At 40.0% G+C, this 24,665-nt stretch overlaps 1 protein-coding gene across 1 annotated transcript in view; it reads right to left on the bottom strand.

The window, feature by feature from the left end:
- Window positions 1-24,665, bottom strand: part of MKL2 (MKL1/myocardin like 2) — a 180,338-nt gene that overhangs the window by 98,016 nt on the left and 57,657 nt on the right. Inside the window, exon 3 of the mRNA XM_019507428.1 lies at window positions 825-890. Within this exon, the coding sequence (XP_019362973.1) occupies window positions 825-890 (66 nt within the window). The remainder of the gene's footprint in view (window positions 1-824; window positions 891-24,665) is intronic.

The raw sequence follows: 24,665 nt of genomic DNA, 5'->3' as shown, positions 1-24,665 counted from the left end.
GGGCACCCACTGGTGGCAGCACCAAGCCACCTGGCCCTGGCTCCTCTCTCCCATGCCAAGCCCTGCCTGCTGGGCTGTGGAGGCACCCAGGAGGAAGGCAGCAGGGCTGGGAGCCCCACAGGAGGCAGTCTGCATCCTCCCCACCCCATGCACAAATCTGGGGGGGGCACATGCCCCAACCCCACCCCTCCCCCCGGGAGTGCACACAGCAGCAGGCAGCCTACCTCCCCACCAGCCCCCTAGACAAGCCATCTGTGGCTCCATCCTGCCCCCCCAGCCACAACTGCCAACCCTGCTTCACTCTATCCCTCACTATGGCTGCCTCAATCTGCCCCCCACCTCCCCCCTGGCAACACTTATGCTGCCCGCCCCCTGACACATAGCCTATGTTCCCTCCCCCACATAGACTTACCTACAAGCATCTGGGGGAGCAAGCAAGCAGCTGCTTACCACAACTGCCTGGCTGTGTTGAACTGCTGTGTTGCTGGCCATGTGCACGTGTGCATGTGCACATGTGCATGTGATGCCCCCTGCCCCTTGAGTCCCTCTCCCCCCCCAACCCCAAGTATTCCCCTCCAAGCTGGAAAACTGCCAGCTTGCAAGGGGAAACCCATAATTCCCACATTTTTTTCCTTTAAAGGAGAAACTGGGCATTTTTCCACAGTAAAAAAAAACCTGAATGCCTGGTTATAAGTTTTCCCAAAGGTATTAAAAGGGTATTGTCAAATGCTAAAATTGTTTTTATTGATTTATTTTAAAATTTTCTTTTTCAATGATTATACACTTCTTAAAATAGAATACAAGTTAAATAAAATTAGTCTTACGTGGCATGATGCCCTGGTCTACCAGCTGTTCTCTTGTTCTCCTTTGCTGCAGCCTAAGCTGAAGTACTGGTAAAAGAAAATAGCAATCATTAATTCACATGTAATGATACCATCACCTACTTAAAGCTGCAAGAAAAAAATTAAATTCAAATTAAGATGTCAAATATTCCACTACTGTAAAAACACTATGGTTATATCTATTCAGCATCACACAGGAAATTGTATATAATGGGCAGGAGGTTATGTTCTTAAACCTCTGGTATTATTGACAGGAGCACAAAGTCCATACCACATCTTTGCACTGCATTGAATGATGTCTGAGATTCACATATATTCAATATTTTTAAAGGATTTTTTAAAGTAGAATTACTAAATTCTAAAATTGTTTATATATTATTTACATAGCATCTGCTTTCCAATTCAAACTCCTACAAGTCAGATAACATTTTAATTTAGAAATGATGTTATATTTATTTGCCCCAAAATAAAAAGTCTTGGCACTTACAGAGCACCTTTTAACTTAGTATCTCAAAGTGTTGTACAAAGAACATTCCCACTTTTTAAAAATGGAAAGCTAAAGAGGAGACAGATTAACTGATGTATCCAGAGTCACCCAACAAGTGACAGTCAGAAATAGACTCTTATCCCCTGCTACTTCCTTTATTAATGGGGAGAGCTTTGTCCTGTGACAACGGTTTAATTCAAGCATTCAGAATGTAAGCCCACTCTCTTGTAATTTGCAAGAGATCCTGCTTAACATTCAGAAGTAAATTTTCTATGCTTTTTAAAATTCCAAATAAAATCCAAAGTATTCAACTAGTTAGGATTATTTGTATTACAGCAGCACCAAGGAAAAGGATAGTATTAGCATGAAATGTACTGATACAAAACAAGATACAGAGGCCCAAAGTATAATTTGGCTAAAGGAATTTTATTAAATAATAATGCAGGTTTTTTTGTTTCTTTTTTAAATTTCTCCCCTGTCTAACCATACCTAGATTTTTAATTTAGAGGGTAGCAAAGAGTATTGGGATTAAAAACCATGGCTAAGACTTCAATGCTGCAGAATGGACAAACTTTACAGCATTAAAATCAAATAACTCTGGGTGTTCTGTAGCAGTTTTTTAGGTGTCTACATGGTATTTTTGGAATTGACATGCACGTGAGGATTCTATTACTCCTCAGTATGGCTGCATATGTGAACACACAGACTGCACCTGTACAGCAGGCTAGGCACTAGCCATTAGGGGCAGCCATTGCTGGGCTGGGGGAATGGGCAGGGGATGGACCTGGCTGATTCAGAGATTCAGCACCAGCCAAATCGATTCGGGACAGTGATTCAAATCACCAAATCGAATCCCTGTCCCCTGAACAGGCCGAATCTGAAGCAAATACTAGCCACTTCGCACAGGCCTACTAGCCATATATGTGTCTGACTGTGTGTGCATTGTCCTTGAGGACACCTACTGTTTGTTATCTAATCCCTAGAAATATAGGCATCCCCAGACCCATGACTACTGGGTGTTGCACTCTGGAGAAGGACTCTCCAGTATTTTAATCCCAATCCTGGAGTGTTAGGGTATTTACTTGGAAAAACTGGAGAGCCAGATTCTAGGCCCCCCTCAACAAAAGAGGGTTTGAACTTGTATTATTCTGACTCAGCACAGTGGTTTAACAGCCACGCCACAGGTCAGGCATCAGCCAGTCCCCTCTCTGGCACCCCTACTGAAACTGGCAGAGGGCAGGTGGCTCAGTGAGATGGTGGCTGGCTGGGAAAGAAGGGGGCCTTAAGCTCTAGCCTAGAGCCTTACTCCCAATGAGGCACAAACTTCCCCTACATACTACCATTCATCCTTCCCCCACCCAGTGACTATATTACATACAAGGGGCAGTGGCCCAGATTCAAAAGTAGTGCCTAATATGTGGCCTGGTGGTTAGAAACTATACTGAGAAATGACAGATACAGGTTCAAACCACCTTCACCTTCTCAGGCAAGTGCCAGAGCTACTCAGCTATGGTGGCTAAACCATACAAGGGTCCTCCACCATTATTGGGTTTGTTGCTGGGTTACACATCTGGGAACAGAATGGCTGCCTGCATACAAGTAGCAAAAAGACCATGTAGACAACTAAGAAAATGCCACTTGGACAACGAAAGGGAAACAGAATGCCTTAAGAGAGTGCTACAACACTGTACAGTTTTCAGACAATCCAAACAAGTAAGCTTTGAGGTTTGGAAATGTACACTATTCTCACCAATACCGTGCTTTAAAGAGAAGGCTCTGACTTGGTTGGGGCTTTTGGCTGCTACTGTAATATAAATAAAAACCAACAGAATAAGTGCTACTGACTTTACAGTGAATAGAAAAATCAACACAAGATACGTCATAAGTTTGCTGATTAAAAAAAATGTTATCTTTGGTTTTATGCTATTTCAATTCTTCCAGTGCATAAACCACAAAAAAGTGGGACCTTCTTCCAGTGCATAAACCACAAAAAAGTAGGGATGAAAGGGACCTCTAGGGGTCATTTACTCCAACCCCCTGCTTGGGGCAGGATCATCCCTATCCAAACCACCCCATACAGGTGCTCGTCTAACCTAGTCCCAAAATTACCCAATCAACCCTGTTGCACAGCTAGTCGGACACCAAAAGCACTCTAACATGCTAACTGGTAAAGCAGAGGTATAAAGGCAAAACCCTACACAGTCTGTATTAGTCTGACCACAGGGTAAAATTCCTTCATGATCCCAAACGTGGTCATTGGTCTAACCTAATAGGAGGTTCCTCTACCCTTGGTTTTAGTTCCAGCAGCCACATAGGTACATCCCAGTAAAACTTCCCAGCTTCAGCTGCAGCCAACACCCAATGCTTCTGAGTAAGGTAACCCTAGGGTGGGGAAGAAATGGGGAAGATAGCCATAGGATGGGAAAAAAAAATATTTCCTGACCCCATGTAGTAACCAGAAAAACTCAGAAACATGGGGAAAACCAAACGCCCTCCATTTTGCTCTGTAACATGGGACAGCAAGCATAACTCCACATATCACACCCTCTAAATGGACAGTCAGTACTTCCTTTTTTGCATCTACTACATAAATTCTCTCAGCTCCTGTAAATTTCTTTCATAAGTAAACTGGTTGTAGAGCTCTGTTTCATTCTCATGTTGCCAAGCATGGTCCTCTTTAATATGCACCTGGTCTTGTTTAATATGCACCTGGTCTTTAATATGCACCTACATAGCTCTTGTTATTTCCCAGCAATCTATTGTCTGCTGGGGGAGATAAAAGAGGAGGGCTTCTCAATTTACAACTGTTGCTCTTTACAGCACACTTCAGACATAGCTACTTTTAGATCACGCCTGATCACTGCTTATTCAACCTTTCTTTGAATACTGCCAATGATGGAGATTCCACCAAAGCCATTGTCCATAAGCTAGACAATCTAGTAAGATTATGCATCTGAAAGTAGAACTAATAATATGGTCTAAAAAGAAAAATATTTTGTCAAAAATATAATGTTGACAACATAATTCATTTTGGTTATATGAACCAGTGGAACAACTGCTAACATAAAATATATTCGTTAGTCTAAAACACAGCTCTTTCCTAGGTTTGGCACCATTGTCAAAAAACAAAAACAAACCACAACAATCAAGAATAACAACCTTTTTCTAAACTTGACTCTTAAGGTTTTCCCCTATATGATCAATCTACAACTACCTTTGGTTCGCTCTGCCTCAGAGACATGCTAAAATTTTTATACTCCTGATTGGGGCTGACAAGGCTCCCATATCTGGCAGTGAATAAAATTTTGCATATCTGTGCAGAATTCTAGTATCTGACTTCACTGCAAATTAAAAAGCACCTCCCTACTGTATAGTTAAACCTGATAACATACTGGTCTAAAAAACTATAGTACCCAATAATTTATTACATTTCTTAAAATACAGCACCTCTATTTTAAGCCCTTACTGTATAAGAGTTTCTTAGACTTCTATACAACTACTTGCATGAGTAGGAACTGGTAAAGCCATGCCTTTGATACCACCAACACTGTGATAATTAGTGTGGAGATTTTCAAAGCTCTTAATAGATTTAGGTGTGTCAGTACCAGTTTTTCTTGTATAGATGACTGCAGCCTCTCTTATATTAATTTTAAATGCTTAAAGTACAACATCCTATTTCACCTGTTACAAGCCAAACTGACAGACAGACATGATTTTTTATTCTATTTCACCTTGTATTAATTCCTGAAAAATCTGTATTTTGTAACATCTTTGTTTTAGCTTTAATACCAAGTCACAAAACGCAGCAAGGAGGAGGATATCCCACCCACCCATGTTTGGCAAGAACAGTTTTTCAAGGATTTGACGGAAGTGGAAAAGGATCACACAATCTGACAACTCAGAAGGTAGAATTCTTCTGGCCTCGACTTTATATTTAATCCTTAAGATTTTAATCATATTAGAAAAAAATACTGCAGTCTAAATCAAACAACCTGAAGTAAAATAATGCATAAAATCTTCACAGTAAAGCATGCCTTGATCCTTCGTGTGATAAAGGCTGTGTAAAAATAAAATTACAATGCATTCCCAAGACCTTTTCTTGATAATTTATGGATGAATGATTAGGATACACTGTTCCCATTGTACTTCATTAGAAGACCAAACAAACTAAACATTGGCCAGAACATCAAAATGAATGCAATTTCTTCAAAATTAGGCTGAGGACAGAGTTCATTGTTTTCAGAATTAAAAGGGAATCAGCTGGTTTCCTGTTTCATAGTGCAGGAAGGGCGGCATTCTGGCTAGTGGCAGGCTCTCTCTTCTTGCTAATGCATGAGCTCAGGAGTGAGGACATTTAGGTTCCCCGCCAGACTCAAATGCAAACCTGGAACATGAAGGACATTTTCCTTTGTCACCAATGCTTTGAGAAAAATACCATTTCAAACTGAGCTAAATTATACCTGCCCAAGTCATTTTTGAACATAAGAGCAGCCTGTCTATTATAAGAGTTTGGACTGGTACAGCTGCAAAGGTACATCTCTCCCCAAGTAAGCAGTTAATATTTGCGGGCAGTTTTCAAGCTCCACAGAGGAAACATGTTCTGCAAATGCAGGATGTTATTGCAGTTATTTAGAACAGGAGACTTGAGTTCTATTTTCAATCCTGTATTAACTCACTGCATGACCTTGGACAAGAAATACTTGTCTTTCTTGTGCCTCTGCTTCCCTCTCTGTAAAGCAGGAATGATAATGCATATCCACATTTGTAAAGCTGACATATACAGCTGGGAAGTACTACATAGAAGGTGGCAGTGATAAGTAATAGAGAAAATTGTTGAATACTTTTGTACTTTAACACTGGTAATGAATATTACAACTGCAGTTTGGTTGGGTGTGTTTCTCTTGGGGTTTCTGTGTTGCTATACAGTATAAGAAGGGCAGGGACCAGAGAAAGCAAGAGTCAAGAAAATTCTGTGTATGCAGTGCAAAGATATTAAAACTCATGCTTGAGTTTAAGGCATTCCCATAGCAACATAAAAAAACATACTTCATGTAATGGAATATACTGTGGAGTTGCAATATCTTGTAATTTATTAATAAGGGAATTAACGGTAACCATGGAAATATTTTTCTAACTGTAGTCACACTTGGATTTAATTTGGACTTTTTCTTAATTTTACTCCAAGAAATTACAGAAGTTATTCTTCCGTGCTTGAATCCGACAGCAGTGTTTTATATTTTATAATTTTTCCTTGGCATACCTGGCGTTGCTAATTTAATTACTGAATTACAGAGTTAGTTATTAAATTACATTTAAAATAAGACTTGTTGGCTAAAACAAGATACAGTAATGATTACTACCCTGTACAATTACTCTGTACTTCCTGACCTGATTTAAAATTGTGAATGCCAAAAACCTTAAAGGATTAAATCTAAGTCACCTCAAAGGTTTAAATGGTTTGATCACTGTTTGGACCAGATGATCTCTTGAGGCCTCTTGATCTACGTCACCATTTCACAAGAGACAGCCAGGAGCCCAGATTAATGCGGCAAGGGTATTAACCTTTAATTTGACAACGGCTTGCAAAGCACTTAGTCTGTGTGTCTACTTGCTCCATCAAGAATGCTTGTATATTCATTAATAAATCTGCAGGCACAAGGCATGTTAATAAGCATGGAAAGCTCTCCAAGAACAGAAAATTAAACTACCTTAAGTTCATAACTGCTGCAGATATATAGATTAAACAAAGTATGATTACATGAAATAAAAATAAAGTGTTGTGAATCACATTTAAATGCTCTTTGCTCTTCCTTAGAGAAGAAACACAGATAGATGAATTAAGCTGTAGAAATATAAAAATATGGCAAAATATACATAGAAACGCAAGACTAATTAAGAAGAAAAATACTTTCTGGGATATCCTTGCACAGAACTGAATTTGTTCACAAAGAAGGGGTGAACTTTGAATTCTAAAACAATTTCTGGTACTTTTCACAGTATCATTCACGTAAAAGAAACTATATTAAGGCACCCTAAGATATGAATGAATTTGCCTATTCAGTCTGAGAGAGGGTGTGCGCGCACGTGTGTGCACGCACGTGTGTGTGTGCGTGTGTGAGAAGTCTAGCTTCTGGTATCACCTTAAAGACTACCTGGCTCTGAGAGGCATGAGCTTTCACAGCATCAGACAAAGGTTATTACGTATGAAAGCTCATGCCTCTCTGAAGCAAGTGTTACCTTGCCCTGCCTTCTGCAATGCACTCAAAAGGTTAGACCCTTCAAATTTATAAGGTAAATTTAAAAACCCTGAACCAAAACTTGTGAATGTGCCCCACTTGGAACTCCAGCTCAAGTTGCAACGTTGGAACACGTGGCCAAACTAGTGACATGTGTTGTCAATGCTCTATATCAGGGATGCCAAACTCACTTTGCACTCCAGGCCAGATCTGCACTGCAGGGCTGGATCCAGATCTGGTGACAGCAGAGTAGGTGGCTGTGCTGGCAGAGCTGTCACTTGCCCCCTTGCTGTTGCAGGCTGGTCCCAACATGGCTTGCTCCACAGCCTTGAATTCTGTGGCAGGCCCTGACCCTGCTTGCCCCACTCGAATTCCCCAGGCTCGCTGGAGGAAATGGGTCAGTGGGCCTCCCTGACAGACCCTGCTCTGTCCGATACCTTTGACTTCTTCATGAGGCTTACCCAAAGACCATTAAAGTCCATGGAAGTTTTCATAATGACTTCAGTGGACTTTAGACCCCTTTTATTTTGTTCTGTCATTCCTTACAAAATAGTTTGCTTAATGGCACCTTTGTGTGAAGAGTGTTTGCAAAGTATAGGTAACTTCATAAAGCCAAAGATCCCAATCTTGCTTGAGCTCTGTGCAACCGCAAGCATCACGTATGTTCATTGTTTTTGTTCTTGGGTCCCACTGATGCAATCAAGAGTCCTGACAGATGCTGAAGTGGCATAATGACTGGTTCTTCATTTGAAATTCTGTTCATTTGGAATAAGTGAAGTTTATCAGAATCCAACCATAACAACACTGTGAATGTCAGTGTACCAACTATTTTAAAAACGAAAGAAGCTTTTAATTAAAGTAGATGTCCAGCTGTACATCCAATTTTCACTACTTGTGAAAGCCCCACTACTGTGTATTTCTTGAATATTAATTTGTACAGCAAGTGTAAGAAATGTTAATTTCAAAGTTTTATATTAATCATGTGATTTAAACGTAATAACGTGAGGCTTTAACACTTGGGGAAACATGGTGGATTTCCTATGACAAAGCACAGACACATCCACTAACTAGTGGCTAGGAATTAAATTATTACCCTAAGATTAAAATGGACAATCCCTTTGAAAATCAGGAGTGTCATTTTAATCTGGATCACACAGAACTTCAGACAGTATCACATCTCGTTTAGAAGTGGCATTTCAAGATTTCCTCAGTGCAAAGTCTTCTTCTCCAGGGAGATTCACTGGGCCAAAACTGAACAAACAATCTGGCTTTCCTCTTTCCCTTTCTCAAACCAATGCTTTTTGATGTTGCCTGTAAATAGTAAAAGCAGGTACAATTCTTGTTCTGAACAGCAAACAAACAGGCACAATGCATTTAGCTCAGATTTACCGCACACCTGCGTTTGGCTTTACTAGGAACTTCAAACACAATAAAATAGAAGTCTTAGGAGAGTTATATATACCTGGTCTTAGCTGTTCCTATGGCATCCCTTCAGAGACTTCTCTGCCCTAGATCCCAATTCCCTACGCCAAAAAGGCTATTCTACATCATTATGTCCTGTGTAGAGTTATTATACCATGTGTGACACAGTAAGCAGGAAACAGCACGTCTGTACAAGCACAGTGGATCGGCAGGGGATGCTGTTACCATTATAACAGGCATAGGGAATTCCATCAGTCAATGGGATACTTCTACCAGGAGATAAGACGACATAATTTGTGGTATTTTGATTTTTATTACCCCTTTTTGTCTTGTCATTTGTATCTACTGAGGCTCATGATTAAAGAGTTCATTAGCTTAGGAAACCAAAAGCAAGGCATAGAGAAGCTGAAGTCTGTACAAGACAGAATTACAGTTTGATAACAGCAGTTTCTACTTTCTTCAAGTTATAATCCTTTTCTTTCTGTTAAAAGTAAGTAAAAACCTTTAGACCACTGTGGGTTCAGCTAAGACTATTTTTGCCTGAAAATGCCATCTTGGTGATGCTCTCATAAAACCAGGGTGAAAGTTAAATCCAGCTCATGCACTTATCTCTACACTATAAATTCTCCATAAAATTTGTCATCGATGGCAATCTCTGAAAGCCCCGTCTCCTTCCCAAGTTCAAATAGAAGCCCATATTAGAATTTGTGTATGTGGGAAATTTATACAACTTCTACTCCTATTTCAAACAAGTGCTCCAGTTTTTCACCTTGTTACATGGTAATTACTGTAAAATTTTAAGAGAAAAAGATTGACCGTAGGCTGCAACTTGGCATACAAGGTCTTGGTGCGGCCAAAAATAGCTTTACCGTAATTTTATTAAATTAATTTGGCTGATAAACTACATGAATGGTACAGAAGTTTAATGGTATTGGATATTTTCTTTCTGCCCTTGTATATCTTAACTTACAAGCTCAATTAAGTGAAAGAGTTTATTGTATTTTCTTGCATACAGCATGCCCCCAAATAAAATATATACCTTGTTTGTGAATGGGAGAATAAAGAAGAAAAGATCTTTCCTTGACACCCTCTCCCAAGGAGCAACAGGGGTCAGGTAGAAAAAAGAAAGTTTTCAGAGCCTGCAGCTAGAGAGCCCTGCATGTAGTACACTCAGCTTCACTTTTGCTTTCCCTGGCAGATGCTTAGATTGGCAGAAACAGTGGGCACTGACAGACGTGCAGCCATGAGTTAGCCATTTCAGAAAGCCATTCCAGAAAGCGCCATGAGTTAAAGCAACCTCCCCAACCCAACAGACACTTGCTGGCATTTCAAGATGAGGCAGTGGGCTCCAATTCACCTGAGCCGCTCCAGCTCAGGCTGGGCAAACCCGTCAGGAGCTCCATCCCCTCCTGTCTCCCCCTTCCTGTCCTGCAGACAGCACTGGTAGCAGGGCTTAGCTACATCAGCTGAGCCCCGATCACATGAGGGGACAGACAGGAATTAATGAAAGCATTCCACTTTGGAGTGCCTTCATCTAAACCCTCATTACATAAAGGCTAATTTGTCATGAGATCAGGCAACACTCTGCAGCTGTGCACTTCTGTCAGGGCATGGATGTAGAGCACTTTCAGGGGGTCGATCATGTGGCAAATGTCACTTTTGTCAGCACCCCTTCGTTACCATGTTTCCTTGATTATAATGCACACCCCAAGTTTCAGCAGATGAATTTTGAGGTGTGTGTGGGGGAGGGGCAGAGGGAGAGGAGGAAGGTGCATGCTGTATATGAGAAAATACAGTATTTACTACAGGGTAAAACTGTTCTTTCCCCAGTCCAGGCACAGAAGTGACTCTCTCCTTCCACCTTCCTCCACCTGTACGATGCTCTGCAGAGTGAAGATTGAGGGAGGGAAAAAGAAGTGTTGAGTCTTATGTTGACTGGGAGAAGGACAGACATGGACATGGTCAGCCAGGAAGATTATTTGGAAAAAAGGTAGCACTGCTGGAGAGTTTATTGATCATGTATTGATGCCACTTCTGGGGAGGCAACAGCAGCAACTATTAACTGGACATTAAAGTCCTGAAAGTTACTACTGTGCACTCTCAAGGAAGATGTTACATATGAAAGAATGCATTTTAAATGCCAGAGCAAGGAGCAAAATTAAGTCAATCCCAATTATAAATTCAAAAGTAAATTGTACCATCAGTGCTTCATGATGGCATCCTTTCATTTAGGCAGGACATTTCTGAAGCTATGCTAAAGCTTATGTCTGTGGAAGCAGGTATCCACAAAAAGATGAACAGACCAGGCCAAAAATACTGCATGAAGCCTGCTGAATTAGTGGAAAGGTAGTAAGCCAGAATTATCTTTTATGAAAAGAAGAGGCATCCTGGAGCACAATTTCAAGGCAATCCTGAAATACCATCATTTTTTTTTTAATATTTAAAAATGTTAGGCTAATGTAATGGATGCAAGACAAATTGGTAATAACAGATCATTAATTTAATCTAACTCGAGATAAATGGAGTATTATATACAATTAACAGCTTTAATTATTTTAATCTCAACTTTTACAAATACAATATACTGTACTTGGCAAATGCACAGCAAGATAATTTATTTAAAAATGCAAATGCTACAGAAGTACAAACATGTCCCATACCTTACATGAGGACTATCACAAACTATACAGAATATATATGGGTATAGGGATATAGGTTTTTTTTTTTTTTTTTTTTAGGGAGGTGCAGGGTATAGTCTTGTATTGCTCTACTGCTCTTCCCACCACCTGAAAAACGTGTTTAATTTGAATTTTTAATAGCACGTTTCTGTGGGGGCAAAAGAAAAAAAAGGAAATAACAAATATAACAAACATTAAAATCTGCTGATAAAGTTTTGATTCCTTTAACAATCTACATGAGAGGCTAACAGAATTACCACTAATTGTTGAAAAAGAATTACCAGAAAAACAGGAGAGGCTAAAACTTCTGAGCGTCTGTGTGCCCTAAAAAATAATACCATTCATAATTTCCTTGTAAATTGTTAGAGAAAATTTCCCAATCCAGAAATCACGCTAAAGATTGATTTTCTCTTCGGTAAGCTAAATTACTGGCAAACATTATTTGAGACGCAAGAATTTATTAAGATGATATCTTTTATTGGACCAACTATGTAGTTCAGTTAAAGTCAGATAAGCTTTCGAATGCAAGACATTAAACAAGTTTATCCTGGATCAGAATGCTCAGCTAATTGTCATACCAGTGATCCGGGTTTTCTCTGTTTAAAAATTGCAAATTATCTGATTTAAACACACACACACACACACACACACTCTCTCTCTCTCCCCCCAATTAAACCCCCCCCCAATGAAATGGGGTGATTAAAATGAAATGCCACTATATATGGATATATATGTATGTAGCAATTCATCACAAAGTTTTATTAATATATATATTTACAATTTTAAAGCAATCTGGAAATCTACCAGTGCCTCAATCACTGTAATAAAATAAATTCTAAGTACCTATACATTTTGGTATTTGATTTTGAATTATCATGGAACATTAGAGCTCCCCCAGCCTCCTTAGCTCACCAGGATGCAGTTCCAGGACCCTCACTCCCGCTGCCCCCCCCAAGCCCTTCTGGAGGGGGACCCCAGCTGCCAGGGCTATGGGGCCAGGAACCTGGGTCCACAGCTCCCTGTCCCCTGCAGCAGTGCCCAAGACCCAGCTGCTGCTTGTGGGAGGCAGTGGCTGCTGTGGGGCCACAGAGTGCAGAGCCTGGCTCCCTCTCCCCTATGGGCGACAGGACCGGAGTGGAGCCCGGTGGGGGGTGGAGGGATGGGTGTGGGCTACTCACTATGGGCTCAGGCTTCCCACCCTGCTGCCCCTCCTCAGGGCCTCCCCCACCAGCGGGTGTAACCTGGTGCAGCAGGGCAGAGCACGGCTGAGCAGGAAAGCTCAGTGCTGCCACTAGGAGCCTTGTGCCATCATGGCAAGGTGCCCCCCACCTGCCCAGCACCCGCAAGGGGCATAACTCTGTGCTGCCCCTCCTGTTGCTGCTGGGTGGGCAGGGGGCACTTTGTGAGGGCAGCGTGAGGCTTGCAGCAGCAACAAGCTTCCTTGCCCAGCCCTGATCTTCCCTGCTGCACCAGGTCATGCCTGCTGGGCTGCAGAGGCCATGGGGGGAGGGCAGCAGGGTGGGGAGCCCAAGACGGCAGTGGTCTGCCCAGTCTACAGTGGGCCCTGCCCCATGTACAGATCTGGGGGGCATGTGCCCCTCTGCCCCCTCCTGGGAGTCTGCCAGGACAAGCCTCCCCCACCCCCCAGACAAGCCACCCACAGCTTATCCCACTCCCCCCCCAGGCCCTGCACATGGCCTTGGGCCCTAAGCCCCACACACTGCCCACGTGGGGCAGCAGCCTCAGCCCTGCCCAACTCCCTCACTATGGGGGCTTCAACCCCCATTTCCCCCCACCATACATACTTATGGGAGCTGCTTTCCAGGCTGCCATGTGCATGCACACTGCATGCTCTGTCTGACTGCCATTCACCCGCTTCCCCTAGGCCCCTGCAGGCTGGAACTCTGCTAGCCTGCACAGAACTCTGCAAAAGTCGAAAACGTGCACGTTTCTCTGTTAAAATGAAAAATCTGCATTTTTCTTGGTTAAAAATAGGAAAATCCACATTTTTTTCTGTTTTTCTGCAGAGAACAGAAAACTTGGATCCCCGATTATTACATTTCATTGCCAGATAGTTCTCAAATGTGCAACCTACTGTACCAAGACCCCAGTATGAATCAGACACATTCTTCTGGGTGCTGCACAAACAAGCAGCAAGAATTGTTTCCTGCCCTAATGAACGTGTAGTCTAAGATAACAAAATGCAGCAATCAGAGGGACAGAACAAATGTAGGAAGATAAGGAAACTATAAGCCACATCAAGATACTACCAGCAGCCAAGTGCTGCTTCACGCAAAAGCTACAGTACTTAGCCAATAGCTACAGCTGTGAAAGGGTTCTCTCAAGACACCCCTTCAGTTTGCTGAGCAGACACACGTGACAGCCATCTTAGCAGGTACATGGCATGCACAGTATTTCCAGGAATGCTGCTTTTCCAGCAAAGAAAAGAGTTTCCCTGCTTAAAACATACAACCCAATTTTGAAGGGTTGATTTTGGGGGGAAAGGAACATGTTTTAAGTAAGAAAATATAGTACTTAAGTTATTTAGAAACATAAGGCCCAGTAGCCACTTTTAAAATCATCATGGTCTCTATTTAAAAGATCTTTTTATGTCTGGCCTAAATAAGTGCACCTAAATTTTTGCCTGATATTTTTCCTTTCTATATTTTCACCACTTCTTGAATCAGGCACCTTTATATATTTAACTATCATAACCAGAAAAGATATTCCTGCCTCTGAGAATCAGCAAAGGTTTAAGTGCGTTAGTAATTCTATTGATTTTTATGAGGTTATTCAAACGCTTAAGTATAGATATGTTTGCACAAACAGTCTATGGCCATGTATAAATGTTCAATTCTAGTGGTGTAAAATTTCCATTGTATGAAATGATTCTGAGAGAGGAAGCAATACGGATGTTCAGTCTGCAACTGCCCTTTCTTCCCCTAATCCTCGCGCCCTTCTGAGACCAGTGACACAAGTCTAGGGAAAACAATGGCTGCCCCAGTCCTCCTGTGCCCAGGGGGGCTAGGGCAGTGGGCTTCTCATACCAAAGACTCTTGGTGTGAAAAGCAGTCAAGAGGTTTGTAATGACACTCCTTTCCAGGCACACTGCTGGGCATTGGGAGCTGAGTATAGGAAGTGGCATGACAAAGCTTGCTGCCTGCATCTCACTCTGCAAACTCAAGTAGAAAAAACTGGTGGCTGTTTCTCTCCTCCCCTCCCAGTCTATGTGAAGAGGGAAGCAGCTGGCCCCTACACCTTCTCCAGACTTCTCCTGTGCCATCCATTTCCAGTCTTCCTGGTCCCTAGGAGGTGTTAACCTAGGGGGGAATTGTGTACACATTCAGTCTCCTGGAAGAAACTCTCTTGGGATTGATTTATATCTCATGGGAGTCAGGTTATTTTTCTCCCAGAGTGGCCATTTCTGCTCTGGCAGAAAAAGTTTGAACTTCTGTGTGCACTTGTGGTTTCTAGCAGGAGAATGGCAATTCTCCTACTAGAAACCAAACATCTGTACGTGGCCTATGCTAGCACCACTGAATGAATTAGGCTGCCTAAAGAAGACATAAGCAGAATTTACAGCATTTGAAAGCATCTTTTTTACAGTATTGCCAAACTAGAGAATAAAGGTCTAAAAACTACTTCTGATTTGCATCTGTTCAGAACTGCATTGTTGTTTTTAATTAGTGCATGATGGGACATTTACAAATGTAACGCTTAACTTTCTTAATAAAACCTCTTTGGAAATTTCCTATGGTTTATCTATCGGATTGTTAACCAAAGTTTTTAATTAAATGCTTAAATTTTTAGAGACAGAGAATATTTATTCCTTGCAACGGGAGTCTCAGGCATTCAAATAGCACAAAATCAGCAGAGATCTATTGCACTACTAGAGCTATGCTGTTTTTTTTACCAGGTGAGAATCCATTTCATAGAGGTTAGTGCTCTCATTATTAGCAAATGTGCTAACACTAATAAAAATATTAGGAAGTCTCCCTGTCCACAGACAGCTGAATAAAGAGGATAGTACATAAAAAGAAAAGTTATCTGGTAACCAGACTTGTACTGGGAAATATATTTCAACCTCCTGGTGAATTTCATAGAATAATTTGATTGCTTTCCCTCTCCTAATAGTTAATATTGTTCAAGATAAGCAACATAAGAAATAGGTCTTCCACTGCAATCGCTGAAGTGCACTGCTATTTCAGTGGCCAGAAGCAAATACGGACAGATAGGCAAATCATTTACTCAGCAATAAAAATATTACTTTTTATGTATGATCTATTAAAATGTGACAAATTAACACTGCTCCAGAAACAAGTCAGATTTTAATTCATGTAACATAGAATAAATGAAGAGAAAAGGGATGCATTATTAACATATCTTAGAAAATAAAGCGCTACTGAAGTCAAAGAATGTTCATTTGATATATTGTTCATAGGCTGAATCTGTGATTTTTAAGGTATGGAAAGGGTGCTTCCAAGTAGTACTATGTAATCATAAGAACTGGAATGTAAAGAAGCCAAAAATAAATTGATAGCTGCTTTGTAGGAACAGTGTTATCTACACTGATTGACAAGCTTTCATCACTGGTTCTTGTCCTGAATAAAAACAGAACTCATATTCTGCACAGTAATTCTAATGCTACTAATTCCAAGACCTATGAATTTCAGCTAAAACATCCACCGTTTGTTTGTCTTGTTAAAGTAGGTGCTATGATATGTAGCACCTAAATGACTGTCAAAAGTTTAAACAAATGTGGGTATTTTTCTTATAAAATACTGTAAACCTACAAGGAGAGACTGGTTAGCCAATACACACACTTCTTAAAGGGTGTGTAAAATGCAAAAATAACGACACATGGCAAGATAAATCTCAACTGTCCCCTGATTATTTCTCTAAAAGATAAAACACTGTAGATAAATTGCTGTTCAGTGATTATGCATAAAAATGTAGGTGATAGTTAGAAAATGGTATTTCCAGCATTCTGCCTTGGCAATTTGCAAGAGCTCTCCTAGCTGCTGCTCTGGCTGCCATGGAAACAGGCAGTGCTCAAGATGGGAAGGTTCCTTTAAACTGCTGTTACACAAAAAGCTCATTTTTCTTTTTTTTAGTTTAAAGTAACTCGTCCTGCTTTTGGTAAGCCAAAGTCTCCCCAGGATGTTTAGCAAGAAATATACTACATCGGTATAATGGGCACAGAAAAATTCAGTGGATGGCTCTATCAGTTATAAAAAATAAGACTGATAGTTCTTTTAATTTAAAATCTCTAGATTACCACAAATTGCAGTTATATGGCATTATGTCTCTGAAATATTACACAGGCACTATAAACAAGTGAAGTCCTGATACATAAAATAGCAAAGAACAGCATCAAGGACTAGGTGAAATACATAATTAAGTGAACTAAGCGCATGAAGTTTACACTGCCTAACGTAATGGAACTATAGTTTCAAATCCCAATAAGATCAATTTGATTCCCCCCAATTCAATTAGTACCTACACAGCAAGAACCTGTCTGCTTAGCATAGACTCAAAAGAACCCATTATATATTTTTCCTACAGAAGGGATTAGGCTGAAGTTTTCTTTCTAACACTGGTATGCTGTGCTCTGCAGTTGTGACTCTCACCATAAGTACATATGCAATTAAGGTGTGCTTATAAAGACTGTAAAATACACTGGAATTTAACAGCAATTTTACAATTTTTTCCAACAAACACCTATTATTTGTGGGTATAAATCTGAGGAATTTAAAAATCACAATGTTTTAAATGGCAGCTTCTTTTTCTGGTATTTACTATTCAATATACAGCCTTGTGAAGGACTATGGAATATGTTGGTTTTCACCCTGAATTACTCATACCGTATGTTTCCAAAAATTACAAATCTGATGATAACATTTTGTTCTTTTGGTTCCCATAGCAGTAGTATGTTCCAGAGAGAGTGAGGCCTTTACAAGTATTTAGCAATCTGCAATCTGGTGGAAGTACACTGGAATGAACTGTGTATCACCTTAAAAGATAAAAAGTTTTTTGGATTTGTTTCCCATGAATTACAAAGAGTTATACAGGCAGTCCTTGACTTACAACATTTCAAGTTACAATGATCTGCACTTACAACATTTATAAATTGACACCCTGTTTCAACTTTATGACGTCAGTTTTGACTTTACAATGCTTGATCCGATGCGATGTCACGCCACGCCACGCCAGCAAACAAGTTCGCTGCGTTGTTCATCTCCCTAGAGAACATCTGTCCAAACTTCCTTGGACACTTTCTTTAAGAAGCAGACAAGATTCCAGAAAAACCTGCAGCTAAGACTACTAAGAAGACTCCAGCCAAGAACCCTTCAAAAAGTCCAGCAAAGCCACCTCAAAGAAGTCCTTCCAAATCAATGATTGCTATTTACAATATAAAGACATTAATGTAGATATATTACTCATCTATAATTGATCGAGAACAAAATCCTGGGGTATTTTTGGTGAAAATAGGGTATCGGGCCTTGGTTCAGGAACCAATCCCCCATTTATAACATTGTTTCTTATGAGAAAATTGGTTCCGAGTTACAATGTTTCGACTTAAGACAGGGTTTTCAGGAACCAATTGTGTCATAAGTCCAAGGACTGCCTGTAGTTAATATTTTAAAATGGCCTTCAAAATAACGCAAAGCTTTAATTAATAATTACATCAGAAACTACAATCTTAATTTGATGCAACTTTGTGATGGTAGCTGTTTGGCAGACAAATGCTTGCTGTGGGTTAAAACACCCCCCCTGCTCTGGGCAGCAAATATAGTTTAACTGGCTGAAAAGTGCAGTGAACAAATGCAAATTGTAGAAATTTACACTGTTGAGTAATTTGTAGAGCTTACACAATAGCTATGTATGGTACAGTAATTCTATCAAAACTCTTCAGAACTCTGGAGAGATATTTTGCAAAGGCCCACAGGATCATGTAAACTGGGGTGGGCAAGATATGCCCGCTAAAGGCATTCTGGTTCACAGAGGTCTCTTGCGCCACTCCACCCAAGAGCAGGTGGCAGCCCAGGACAGGGGCTGCATGGACAGATGACAGGACAGGTGGGTGGGGCTGGGGCTATGACAGGAACCACAGGACCAGGGCCCAGGGCAGAGCTGTGATCCGTTTCCCTGCCCACTGCAGGGATGTGCAGGGAGCGGACTGTAGTTGTGCCTTAGGACCTGGCCCCACAGTCACTACTATGCGATACGGGCCCCAGCTGCCACCTACGCACCCTGCTCCTGGACTCTGCTCCCCACTTGCCCACAGCCGCATCCCATCCACCTGGTTGAGCACACACTGCCCATGAGGGTCCTAGGTCAGTCTCCTCCAGACCCGTTTGGTGCCCCAAGCAGTGGATGCAGGGCAGATGGGCCTGGGACCAGATATGATCAGTTGCCCTCCCTCCAATAGCTTACCAAACTTAAGTGGCTCTTCAGCCCAAATAAATTGCCTACCCTGACATAAACTCTTGCAAATTTAACATCAGCAATTCAAGAAGTTCTTTGGGAAGCCAACAACACTGTATAAGTAGGTCCAGAAAAAAAGTATTCTACTGCCCTGCAGGCAACAAGTAAAAAACTAGTTTTGAAGGAAAGCTAAAAATAATTTAGCATTTTCTTTAATTATTAGAAAATAAAACCCAGAACTATTACTGTAGCACTGAAATACTTAAGTGAAATGCCTAGGAAACAGAACAAGCTGTGTCATATATTATTGCTATGGAACACTTGGTTGCTTGGAAACAAGTAAGAACATAAATTTAGTCTTTCAAATTTAGATTGTTGGAACCCCTGCAAGAACAAATGTTCTAGATATAAAACCTAGACTTTTGACAATTTTTCTGAAGCTGTACAACAAGAAAATAGGTCAGAGTTAAAAGGAGAGGAACGAAGAATTAAAGTTTAAAAATCTGAAATGTTTTGTGAAATACATTGGTTATATTACCAGAAATTACACTTTCTAATATTCATTGTATTTCTTTGCTTAATAAGTGGTTGCTATGATTTTTTAAACTGTTTTACACTTCTTCAGACAGATTTATGCTCCAGATTAGTTAATGGACTGCACATCATAAGACCTGGACTCCGTTTCTGGTACTACCACAATCTTGCTGTGCGACACTTTTGGGCACATTACTTATGATGCAATCATACAAAGGCCAGCATGCAGGCATCATGCCCTTAATTTAGCAAAGAATTAAGCATGTGATTATCTTTAAAGTCAACGTAACTTAGCCATATGTATATCACTACTCAGCTCCATAAGCACATATCTTGAAAGAAAAAGGAACAAAAAACCACCAGCAAGAATATGAATATAACCATCACCTTGCAACATGATTTGCTGAATCAAGGCCTACAAGTTAATCCCATTGCCAGCATTGCCTTTGTCTCAAAGTGTATAAAATTAAGTATTTTCATAACCCTTGGCAAGATCAGGCCCTTAAATTTTCTGTAATATGGGAATAATCCTGTTTTCCATTTTGTTCCAACCTTTCTCCTTTTACATTTAGGCTGCAATCTCCATTACTTTCTGCGTGCACAGTGGGGCCCTGACCTCAGCTACGGGCTTTAGATGTGACAGTAATATAATTAATAATTATGTTATTCTATGATGCAAAAAACTAGGAAGATGTATCCAAAAGGGCCTAAACCAGTTAGGACCTTAATTCCATTTAGACGTCAATGGGACCTAAATTCCTAAACTATGTATTTTTGAAGCTTGCGAAAAGGCTGTTTAAGTATGTATGAATGATTAGAAATTACTAGAGAGAAACTCTGGAGTAACAGTTTTAAAGATTTTCTTTGCTTGTTATTGTAGAGAAGCTCTTTACAGAAGTCAACATGTAAAATTCAGGTCTTAAAAAAAAAATCTTTTCACCGTGAACAGATGGAGGACAAAATAATAGTGCATGGCGCTGTTTACAGGAAAGTAGGGTCATTAGGATTTCCTCCCTCTGATTTGGAACAGGATGCTATAAAGTATACCTTATAAAGTATTTATTACTTTAAGAAAAAAAAGTTATTTGTCATCTAATCTCCTAATGCCCTTTTATTGTGTACATTAGCTTGTTAATGTAATGTTGGATTTCATTTTCATAAAAATTCTTAACATTTGATCCCAGAGACCATTTTTTCACTTATAAGGAATAAGTGAGCAAAAAGGATAACTTAACGACTTGCTGCAAATAAAAAGTTTGCAGTTTCAGGAGTTTTAAACTTGACATATTTGAGCAAAGTGCATTAGGACCCAATTCAAGTACTTCTAAAATGACATGAATACTAATCAATGCTGGATCATCAACAAAAGCCTACTTCCTACATCTTTATACTTCTGCCTATTACATTTTTACAAATGGTATTCACTTTTTTGGCGCCATTAAAAAGAGATGTTGAAGAAGCAGACAGCTCTTTAGTTTAATAAGATTGTAACTGCTGACATTTCAAATAAACTTACTTTATTAAATATTGTAATATCCAAATTAATCAAATTAAATTTGCTAATAAATAATTTGCAGTTTTAATTATAGTAAATACATATAATGGAAACCTACATAATCAAGTGAAAACTTGACTATAGCCTGCAAAGCTTCTTATTTGGGCAGACTTCTAGTAGGGGAGTTAAATTCTGAGTATTCTCTGGGGAACTCTATTATCTGTTTTTATGACTTATTTTAAGCTGCCCTGAGCCTTTTTGGTGAGGGCAGCATAGAAATAAACTAAATAAATAAGATGTTTCAATAACATTTGTGACATGTTAAATTATAAAAATAAAGCTGAAACTCTTTGTTAGCATTGGTAGATTATAAAAGCAGATTTGCAACATATCATATACAGAAACCTAGAGTAGATAAACTACTGAATAATAAACAGAAATGATTGTTTTTGTTAATGTCACACTATGAATTAAACAACAAGGTTTCTAAAATAATACTACACTTACTTACCTTTTACAGTCCAAGTAATTTTAATTTTAAACTTCAAGTTTTCAAGCTGGTAGGTGGAAGGATGAGTAATTTGCAGGGGAAGGAGGGCAAACATGGAAGGGCAAAAAAATTACAGAAAAATAAAGGCCAAGAGGACGGGGGAACATTTATTTTCAACCACAGAATGCTAAACAAATTTCAACCCTAAAATATTTCTGAGTTGTGACAACCTCCTACACTTACTATTTGTAACTGATTTAATTACATGACAAATTGTAATGAACAGCTGGGTTATGATATTCCATCTATTATGTGCAAGTCAGCTTTATTCAAATATAAAGAATATTTATTTCTGTGTACTTTTTTAACCCACCGTATTCTCTTCTGTTCATTGCTTCTTCCATACTTTTATTTTCTTTCATTTCTCCCATTATTTCTTAGTAGTACAGATCTCTATTTTTTCTGGTACAACATGCATTTCTTTGCTACCCCTCTTCCGCTTCTTTGGTCTTCTTCTTTGTCCCCACCGGCCCCTGCTGCAGGTTTTCTATGAACTTTAATGACATTTGCAGCAGCTTTAACTGTGTAAATATTTGGATCTTCAAGGAACCTGTAACTGTGATGTACACTATGGGATGAAAATTCAGTGTAAGCTTTTTTTTATTATTGGCTTTCTGTAGTACAGGAGGCAAAATTATTATTATGCCTTCAAGCACAGTTATTTATACACGCTGCTTTTGAGTCCTTATTTATACCCTGGCTTCTTTCACTTAATAAAGAAAAATATATTTGCCTTTAAGGCTGCTGACAGATGTGAACCCCCCCTCCATCCCCCCCGCCAAAAAAACAACAACCATGGTTTACCAGAAGAAGTAGCAGGTTAGTTTGTCCTGGCTCCTCAGTGTCTGTATAGATCGGGTGCTTTGGCAGGGCTTTTTGGGTGCTTTTATCTAATAGCTGATTCAATCAGCTATTAGATAAAAGTGCCAAAAAAAACACCATTAAAGCACCCGATCTTTGGGCGAGCCGGGTCCAACTAACTTGATGCCTTTTCTGGGCATGTGCTGGGCTCAGTGCCGGAGCACACTGAGTTTAAAGTGCTGTTTTGTTTTGTTTTTTTAACGGCTGCAAGCCACCTACATGAGTAACATTAAACAGTTTTTCCTTGGCCACAACTAGAGATAGTTGAAAACTGCAAGGTTTACAGTAAGGACCAATTTTCCAACCAGATCTATTAATAATCTCAACAAAATTTTTCCAATATATTTTTCCTTTTCATGTATATTATTTCAGTTTGGAAGAAGATACAATCTCCAATGGAAAGAAATTTTCAGCTCTGTATCACTGGCACCAAGGAGAGCTGTTTGGCTCACTAACAGATGAGCCAGAGAGACACGGGATAAAGACAAGCCAGACAGGGAGGCAAGGGATGGGTACAGGAAAGAGTTCTGTCTACTGACAGGAAGGGATTTTGGCTAGCTGGATATGTCAGTGATGCTCAACCAGGGTGTTAAGGTATACTCGCATGCCACAAGACCTTTTGAAGGGTGCCACAAGGTGCAAGGAGATTAATGCAGGCTCAAGCTCCTCCCTGCCAAGACTGCCTGGCCCCTCTGCAAGAAGGTAATCACTATAATATATACATTATTTTTTGAAGTGGGGTGCAGGTCAATTCACAAACGTTATTGGGGGGTGGCTCAAGTCAAATGGGGGTTCCTTGAGTCTAAGAAGGTTGAGAACCACTGAAATATGTTAAGGGTTGGAGTCTCTAATTGCAAGGAACTACAGTTTGTGTTGGAGAACTTGGTGTATGAAATTTGGGAGCTGTGCTCTCTGCAGGGCAGGAAGGAATTCCAGCAGCCTTCTCCTCCTCAACATGACTCTCTTACCTCCAAGTGGGTGAAGAAATTTGATAACCACCCATCTTCCAGCAATATTACTATGACAGTCCAATGAACCCTACTTTGTATGCACTTTGCACAGTTTTCTTAGTACCAATCAGTACTGTTATCACTATCAGTACTGAATGATAATGCCCAAAACAAACCTCAATAGACTATCTCATTGTTGCTTTCTTGATTAACTTCCTACTATGAATAATCATTTCAAATTACAGAAATAGGCTTGGATGTACACAGGGATGGAAAAATAAGAAGAACCAAATGACAGAAAGGGGTAGGGGGAGAGAAAAAAAAAAAAGAGAGAAAGAACTGTGCAAAGAGATAGCTGTCAGGAGAAAACAGCAGTGTCCCACATTAAAAATAGGGAAGGAGTAGAAAACTCTGTATAAAAATGCTTACTTCTACTCTCTAATTTAAGACAACATGTGAAATCCTTTCAGGGCACATTCTGAAATGTGCTCTGAATGGAATTTTTGTACAAGATACTGCACTGAAATAAGCACTTACCACTAACTTTTTTCAATAAATTGATTTCTATTACTATTCGTTACCCATTATTGTTCAGTTGGCACTCCCATAATACAATAATAATAATAATGAATCTGCTTTTTAAAAGATTCGAAAATTGAAGACAATATTTGTATGCATGCAAAGAAACATCTTGGAGCACGATATTTTAGAGCAGGCAGTTGCAGACTGAATGTATTATCATTTTGCCTGCATTTTTTTTGCCTTCCATGTTCTCCCCACCAACCAGCAAGTGACTGACCTTCCTTGAGACTTTTTTGGTTGTTCAACTCAAGGCATTCCTTTTCTTTCAACGGCTCAATATCTCCAGTAGGTAAAATCTCTGGAAAGCCCTGTTGCTGTTTCTTGGAACTATCGATCATGATGAGACTCCTTTAGACCGGCAACATCCAAATTAGGAAAAAGATCAAATTGCTAACCAGCAGCACACTGCTCTCCTAAATACTCTGCTTCCAGTTTCTCTCTCACAATAAGTGAGCAATTATGTCTTTATGCAGTTGAAAGCAGCCATTTACCCCTTACCCGGTTTGACCTGCAACCACACTCAAGCTGCTTGGACCCCTTAACTCTCTCCCAGACAAGAGGGACTGAGCTTGCGAAGCAGAACTACAAATCCCCACCTCC

This window comes from Gavialis gangeticus, unplaced genomic scaffold (genome assembly GCF_001723915.1).
Source record: "Gavialis gangeticus isolate Ggan-Ray unplaced genomic scaffold, GavGan_comp1, whole genome shotgun sequence".
Classification (NCBI taxonomy): domain Eukaryota; kingdom Metazoa; phylum Chordata; order Crocodylia; family Gavialidae; genus Gavialis; species Gavialis gangeticus.
The sequence above is the reverse complement of the archived record's forward strand: the minus strand, read 5'-3'. Positions and strand labels throughout refer to the sequence as shown.